At 24.9% G+C, this 7,642-nt stretch overlaps 5 protein-coding genes across 6 annotated transcripts in view; 2 read left to right on the forward strand and 3 right to left on the reverse strand.

Moving 5' to 3' along the window:
- Positions 1–87: 87 nt before the first annotated feature.
- Positions 88–1,462, reverse strand: LOC141535755 (sentrin-specific protease 8). Its single transcript, XM_074255859.1, has 2 exons — positions 1,361–1,462; positions 88–864 (listed from the first exon to the last, which is right to left on the reverse strand). Exon 2 carries the CDS (start codon positions 847–849, stop codon positions 208–210), a length of 642 nt encoding a protein of 213 aa, XP_074111960.1. The 5' UTR covers positions 850–864; positions 1,361–1,462; the 3' UTR covers positions 88–207.
- A 321-nt stretch (positions 1,463–1,783) lies between these two features.
- On the forward strand, positions 1,784–3,430 carry Prosalpha4 (proteasome alpha4 subunit). Its single transcript, XM_074255857.1, has 4 exons — positions 1,784–1,992; positions 2,111–2,237; positions 2,726–2,973; positions 3,058–3,430. The coding sequence occupies exons 1-4, from the start codon at positions 1,891–1,893 to the stop codon at positions 3,328–3,330; spliced, it is 750 nt and encodes a 249-aa protein (XP_074111958.1). The 5' UTR covers positions 1,784–1,890; the 3' UTR covers positions 3,331–3,430.
- A 69-nt stretch (positions 3,431–3,499) lies between these two features.
- Emc5 (ER membrane protein complex subunit 5) lies at positions 3,500–4,519 on the reverse strand. Its single transcript, XM_074255862.1, has 3 exons — positions 4,331–4,519; positions 4,190–4,242; positions 3,500–3,719 (listed from the first exon to the last, which is right to left on the reverse strand). The coding sequence occupies exons 1-3, from the start codon at positions 4,410–4,412 to the stop codon at positions 3,528–3,530; spliced, it is 327 nt and encodes a 108-aa protein (XP_074111963.1). The 5' UTR covers positions 4,413–4,519; the 3' UTR covers positions 3,500–3,527.
- A 257-nt stretch (positions 4,520–4,776) lies between these two features.
- LOC141535754 (uncharacterized) lies at positions 4,777–6,462 on the reverse strand. The gene is made up of 4 exons (XM_074255858.1): positions 6,280–6,462; positions 5,792–6,012; positions 5,219–5,381; positions 4,777–5,135 (listed from the first exon to the last, which is right to left on the reverse strand). Exons 1-4 carry the CDS (start codon positions 6,347–6,349, stop codon positions 4,924–4,926), a joined length of 666 nt encoding a protein of 221 aa, XP_074111959.1. The 5' UTR covers positions 6,350–6,462; the 3' UTR covers positions 4,777–4,923.
- A 32-nt stretch (positions 6,463–6,494) lies between these two features.
- Positions 6,495–7,642, forward strand: part of LOC141535758 (14 kDa phosphohistidine phosphatase) — a 40,764-nt gene continuing 39,616 nt past the window's right edge. Inside the window, exons 1-2 of one of the 2 annotated variants that reach the window (XM_074255860.1) lie at positions 6,495–6,646; positions 7,458–7,622. In XM_074255860.1, the coding sequence (XP_074111961.1) occupies positions 6,511–6,646; positions 7,458–7,622 (301 nt within the window). In that variant the 5' untranslated portion in view covers positions 6,495–6,510. Of the gene's footprint in view, positions 6,647–6,957; positions 7,007–7,457; positions 7,623–7,642 lie in introns of those variants that run through there. The other variant, XM_074255861.1, reaches the window with a different exon arrangement.

Here is a 7,642-nt window from a genome sequence, read left to right on the forward strand (position 1 = left end):
ATTTTATAGCAATTAAATTATTATAAAAAAATTTAATTAAAAAGTTTCACAGGTGAAAATTAATAAAAATTACAAGTGAAAATTTTCAGAACCATTTTTTTATTGTAATTAATTTATAAAAAAAATTTTTTAAATTAACAGCTGATGGCTAACTTTAGTGTTATTAAATTTTGATTAATTAAAATAAATATTGTTTTAAAAAATAATTTATTGATGATTTTGTTGGCTTAATTTATTAATAAGATCAAGCAACTTCCGTCTTTTATATATACTTAAAGACTTAACTTTACAAAAATTACATGTTTCAACACTTGAACTAGATTTCAAGTGTTCCAAAATAGCATCCGTGAAACAAAGTACAAAAATACCACAGTCATAACCATTGTCCTGCTGCGGACATTCAACATTTTTAAAACTCGCAGTCTTGTCACCAAGCAACTGCTTTGATATTTTAAGCCCGAACGAACGAGCCTCAGCATTATTATTTCCATGAGCAGAATCAAAATGAAAACAAGTTTTTTCATTTTTAGAATACACCAGCAAGCTCCAGTGGGACCCACCAGCTGCATCAGACTTCTTGCAATCATTCAGAGGGAAGAAAATGTAATCCATGTCTGTGGAAATGAATGGGAACTCCTGTGCTGTCATTTTCAGCAGCTGAGTTACTTCAGGACTAAATAATTTTATATTTTTTGAGATATTACTAGCTTCAAGAGTTTGCTCCAAGTACTCGAAGTAGAATCCAATTATCACATCATTGAGCCAATGTGAATCTTTTAATAAAAATACGTCGCGGTCTCTCAACAAACTGTCGTGATAACTTAGTACTATTTTGTCTCGTTTTAACATTTTTAATTATTTAATCTGAAAAAAGTATACAATTAAATTATTATTTAAAATTAAATACAAAATAAACTGTTTAAAATTTTTTTTTAATTTTTTCATTAATTAAATTAGAAATAAAAAAATATTTTTTTAAAAATGCACTTATAGTTTTTTTAAATTCTTCTTATTAGTTTTTTGTTATTAATTTTTTTTAAAGAAAAATTCTAAAAAATTTTCAAATTTTATTTATTACTAACATTGATTCATGAAAATTAAGTTAGCTGACATCTAAAAATTTTTAGAATGTTTTTATTTTTAAATTATTAAAAATAAAATAAAAGAAAAAATTTCACATGTAGAAAATTTTTAAAATTACACATGCGATTTGTTAAAAATATTTTTTTTGTTATAATTGAATTTCTAATTGAAAACTTTATTATTATTATGATCATTAATTTTATTAAAAAATTCAAATGATTTCTTCTTTTCTATTTTCAAAAATTTTTTTAATTTTAGTGCTTATTTATTTACAAACCTTGTTGAAAAAAAAAAAATTGTAAACAAAACACACTGGTGAAATACAAAAAAACAATGGAGACTACTTATACACGTGTATCTCTATAAAAAAAAAAAAAAAAAAAAAATTACAATGCTGAATCATACTGAAGTTAGCCGTCAGCTGTCATTTTTAAAAATTTTTTTTAACAAATCAATTACAATAAAAAAAAAAAACTTCTAAAAATTTTCACATGTAGAATTTGTAATTAATTTATTTTAATAATAATTTAATTGCTATAAAATTATAAAAAAATTTTTAATGTCTGTCGTGAAGTTGCAACTGCAGTGTCATCATGTCAATTATTGATAAACAGAATTTCTGCATTACTGACAATTTAACGACGTCAGAATAAGTTTCACAGTGAGTCGTCAAACTTGTAACCTTAGCCTACTGGTATATAGTTATATATACTCAACCAAACATCACCCTGCCGGAATATTAAAAACGGTCGAGTCATTTTGTTAAAAAATTATTTTGATAAAAAGTTTATAACTTAAACCACTAAAATGTCAGCTAGGTACGATAGAGCAATAACAGTATTTTCTCCTGATGGGCATTTATTACAAGTCGAGTATGCCCAGGAAGCTGTGAGAAAAGGGTCCACTGCCGTGAGTTTCATTTATATGGACAACCTAACCTTATAATTAATATAAATTTATATTTGTTTACTTACTGAAATTTATTTGTTTATAAATTAAAAAATTTATTTTTTATTTTTTAATCTAGGTCGGAGTACGCGGTAACGATGTAGTTGTCCTGGGTGTTGAGAAAAAGTCAGTTGCTAAATTACAGGAGGAACGTACTGTTAGGAAAATTTGTCTTCTTGACGATCATGTTGTCATGGCTTTTGCTGGTTAGTATTTTATATCTTTTTTTTTTTTTTTTTTTTTCCATGACATTAAAATTAGCAGTCACTAAACCATTTAAAAAAATTTTTTTTGACAAACAAATTTGTTCCAAAAAATTGCATTTTTAATTTTGTAAAATTTCTATATGTCAATTTTTTTTCTCATTTCTTTTGGCATAATTTCTTTGATACAAAAATTCTTAAAACTATAAAATATCTGTTAAATTCATTATGAAAATTAATTCAGCAGTTATGTGATTATTTTAAGAATTTTTTTAACAAAAATTATGGCAATAAAACAATAATAAAAAAATTGACATGTAGAAATTTTAATAAATTAAAAATGCAATATTTTTAGAACAAATTTGTTTGTTAAAGAAAATTAAAAACTTGTCAAGTATGACAGCTAAATTTAATTACTTAAATTAATTTTAATTTTTTTTTTTTTTTTTATAATTCAGTACTTGATTAATAATGAGTAATTAAATTGACAGGTTTGACTGCGGACGCCAGAGTGCTGATAAACCGTGCTCAAATAGAATGTCAAAGTCACAAATTGACTGTTGAAGATGCTGTCGCAATAGAGTATATAACTCGTCATGTTGCTGGACTCAAACAAAAGTACACTCAGAGCAACGGACGTAGACCGTTTGGAATATCATGTTTAATAGCTGGGTTTGATTATGATGGAAGCCCGCATTTATTTCAAACAGAACCTTCAGGCATTTATCACGAGTGGAAGGTAAAAATTAATTATTTTTCAATTTTTACATTAAAATTTATAAAATTTATAAGTGATAATTAATTGTATACATTATTTTTCTAGGCTAACGCAACTGGACGTGCTGCTAAGACTGTAAAGGAATTTCTAGAGAAATACTACACCCCAGAAGAAGTAGCCACTGAGCGAGGTTCAATAAAACTCGCGATTAGAGCACTTCTTGAAGTAGTAACGTCCGGACAAAAGAACCTGGAGATCGCTATCATGCGTCGCAACGAGCCGATGCAAATGCTTGACTCAGACACGATAGGCGAGTACGTAACTGAAATAGAAAAAGAGAAGGAAGCTGAAGCCGAGAAGAAAAAACAAAAAAAGTGATCGAGTGATGTTATTTTGATTATTTTATATATTTCTCATTCATAAATAATAATAATAATAATAATGATAATGTATTATTCGGCATTGCTGGATAAATTTACTTAACTTGTCTTCTTTAATCCTTTAATCCTTAATTATTTTTATTTATAAAATTATTTTTTAGCTAGTTTTTATTTATTTATTTATTTATTTATTTATTAATACGGTGTATAGTCCGGTGATAAACATTTTCCTCGATGATTAAATATTTGGAATGACGCCAAGTTTCTCGTTGTTTCCCAGGTCTTGCTCTCTAGGTCAACAACTGCGCGAATTTCTTTAAAGTCTCCAGCGATATGTAACACTCCGTACATTACAATAAACAAACTAATTATTCCTTGGATCAATATCTAACAATAAAAAAAAAGTGACATGTAATAAATTTACTAGTACTGATGAATTTTATATAAAAATTAAGTTAGCCGACATTTAAAAATTTTAATAATTTATTTTATTGAAAAATTATTTAAAAATAAAATATTAAAATTTTTTTTGTAATTTTATAGCAATTAAATTATTAAAAAGTTTCACATGTAAAAATTAATAAAAATTACAAGTGAAAATTTTTAGAAACATTTTTTTATTGTAATTAATTTGTTAAAAAAATTTTTAAAATTGACAGCTGATCGCTAACTTCAGTATTATAAAAATTTCACATTTAGAAAATTTTAAAAATGACACATGCAATTTTTAAAAAATATTTTTTTGTTATGATTTAATAAATGAAAAAAAATTAAAAAATTAAGAACGTCGGGTAACTTTAGTATTGATGAATTTTGTAGTAATTTATAATTCTAACTAATAAAAATAAAATTCTTACATCAATCGGCAGTGTTGTGAATTCCTGCTCTGTTATTCTAAGGTAAGATCGATCTGAAAAAACATTTAAATTAATGTTTGTCATTTAAATAATTATTTTATTGGTATTGACATGAATTTGAGTTAAATAAAAAATGCTTACGTTGAGCAGCAGAATAAGCAGTGTGAAGTATTGAAATAAATCCAATCCATGTTATAAACTTGTGTGTTGACGTAGCAGGCATTTTAGTAAGTCAATAGCAAATTTATTTGTTAAATAATATTGATAGTTATTTACAATGACCTGGAATTATAGCTGGGAGGTTAAATAATAAACACGACAGCTTGACAACAATGAAAATTATTTTATTTTGGAGTTGGTAGTCGAGATGGTAGCGGCATCTGTCAATTTTCTGGAGTTTTATTCTTTTATTTAATTGGTTGAAAATATTCACGCAGCTAGACTCACTGTCCAATAAAATTTGAAGAAATATTTGACAGTTTGACAGATTTAAAAATTTTTTATTCTACGTCTAAAGAATGTTACCTAATTAATTAGTTATTCAAAACTAATAATAGGTATCTAATTAAAAAAAATCACTCTTTAAATATCTTAAATACTTTTATTTAAATTATATAACTTATATTAATCATGAATATTATTATTATTAAGTTAAACTTAAAAAATTAAAAATTAAAAGTATTATACAAAATTATTCCAGCATTTATGAAAAAAAATTCCGATTCCTTATTCAATTAATCTTCGTCAGAAAGAGTTGGAATTTCAACATCGAAACAAGTAAGATCGTTATTTTTAACCGTAAGAGAAGGATGATCTTGTTCTACAACTGTCAACAATGATTCGGAGTCGTCTTCAAAAGGTTTTATGACGTTATTAACGGGCTTATGAATTGCTGAAAGTTGTTTAGCTTCTTTATCGAGTGCATCGACTCGGCGTAATACTCGATCTGTGAAAAAAAAATATTTTAAAATTAATTTTTATATTTTATTATTTTTTTAATAAAATTTCATAATAGTTTAAGTAAATTACCAAAATTTTCTTCAAAGTTATAAAAGCCTGCTAATTTTTCTGGCGGTGGATAAACTTGAGTATTGACTTTAAGTGGCAAAGGTCTTTTAAATACTGGACTTACTACTTTGTGCGGCGATTTGGAGTTTGGAGATAATCCTTGTTTTTGCTTCTGCAGTAAAGTCTAGAGAAAAAATTTATCATGAGTTATAAGTTATCACTTGTTTTTCAATACAATAGAATTGATTGTTTCTAACTTTGTCAAATTAATGATGACTTTTCTTCAACGTTAATTGTTCACAGAAAATTTATTTGAATATTTATTTATTTTTTTTTTTTAACGACAATATACATTAATATATAATTTTTTCAATTTAATTATTAATATTTGGTATGAGAAGAAATTCATGACTAGTATGACAATAATTATCTTGACAATAGAATAAAATAAATTAAGAGATCCAATATTGATCGAGTATGTCTGACAAGTTGAACTTTTTCAAGTCAATAGTACTTTAATTATAAATTAAATTGACTCAATAATAATTTTACAATTTCTATCTAAAATAATGATAATAATAATAACAATCTAACCTTTGATACTTTATTCTTCAAGAGAGTTGATGTACTTTTTTTAGCTTCATTAACTTTAATAGTCGATGATGGTTTCGTTGGCACTGCAATATTCAAGTCAGACTGGGACCTGATGGATAAGCCCTTGGGTTTTGCTCCAATCGGCGTGAATGATTTTGATGGATAATTAACGTTGGACATCATTTTTGTTGAATTCGACATTGTTAGTGAATTAGCTCCATCTAATTAAAAAAAATGTATGCAATTAATCGTCTATGTCAATCATTTTAGGATTGAAGAAAATATTTCAAAAAAATTTATGACATTGAAGTTAGTAGTAACTTCACAATTTTTTGATTTAATTTAACAAAAAAAATTTCTGCTAAAAAATTATTTGAAAAAAATTCTAAACATTATTAAATATCTGCTACTGTAATTTTTATAAATATTTCTGGTTTACTTTGATAACCTTAAAATATTTGCAATATAGTTTTAATACTTTAACTTACGAAAATTGAGTTGATTTTCTGAAGTAGTTTTTCTTGGTGTGTGAAAAATACCAATTCCTCTGGTAGACATCCTTAAATATTTTAATATCAGTTTCAATAAGTTATTTTATTGTTTGTCTTATTCACTTAAGTGTTATTATTAATGTTTGCTTTTGTTCCGACTTCAGTAACGGATTTTTTGTTTTATCGGGAAATGTCTGATTTTCAAGTGACGATAAAATTTTTCTGTAGATGGCGACTCGGTTTTTGTTTTTTCGGATAAACAAGTTACGCTTATACGAAAAGGATATAAGTCTGTTTATGGCAGTCTCTGTTATTCTGTCAACATTTACTCGTGGTTTACAATCCGGCTTAAAATTTAACAAAGGTACACTTAAATTATCGTATTTATTGAATATAATGTATATACTACTTATGCAATTACTTTTATATTGTTTCAATTAGAAAATTGATAGTTGAGGTTAAATTCATTTTTTGTATTAAATAATTTATAAAATTTTTTTCCGGTTTTTTAAAATTAATTTAATTAAACAATTCAAAATTTTTTGACAATTATTTGGTAAAGACATTTGTAAAGAAATGACAAATTTTATTTTTGTATTGTAATAATTGTATGTAAATATTTATATATATAAAGTACTTTTTAAAAAATAATTAAAATTATTTTTAACATCAAGGGTTACAGAAATATTTATTTATAAATTTTGCGAATTTGACACTTGAAAAAGTATGACAAGTTTTTCTTTTAATTGATAATGTATTTTTAAAAATATAATACCAACGTTAGCCGACGTTTCTAATTTTTTAATTTTTTTAATTTGTTAAACTAGAATAAAAAAATATTTTTAAAAAATTGCACTGATAGTTTTTCAAGTTTTTTACAAATATATTTTTTTTTTGTAATAATTTTTTCAATAAAAAAACTAAAAATTTTTAAATGTCGGCTAACTTAATTTTCATAAAAAAAATTTTTTTTTTTAATTTTGAGTAATTCGAATTTTATAGAAACAAAAATTTTAGTTTTTTTTTTTTTTTTTAATTTTATGTATTGTTAAATAATTAAAAATTTCCAGACGATAAAAAAATATAAATATACTAATTATGATACAAAATTATTTAACAAGCTTAATGAAATCAATTTCAAAAATTTTTATTCCAATTAAATTTTTCTATTTTAGCTCCAATCAGAAGTCTGTCAAAAATGGCAACAGCATTGGATGGAATTCCTGATGTAAACATTGATCCCAATGGTGTTTTCAAGTACATTTTAGTGTATGTCCACGACGACAATACTAAGCAAAGCAAACCGATAGTTCGAGGGTACAAGAAATGCAAATTTCATGGTAAGTAATCATTGCTAATT

This window comes from Cotesia typhae, unplaced genomic scaffold (assembly GCF_013202065.1).
Source record: "Cotesia typhae breed Kobodo isofemale line unplaced genomic scaffold, CoteBio_Ctyphae scaffold_152, whole genome shotgun sequence".
Taxonomy (NCBI): domain Eukaryota; kingdom Metazoa; phylum Arthropoda; class Insecta; order Hymenoptera; family Braconidae; genus Cotesia; species Cotesia typhae.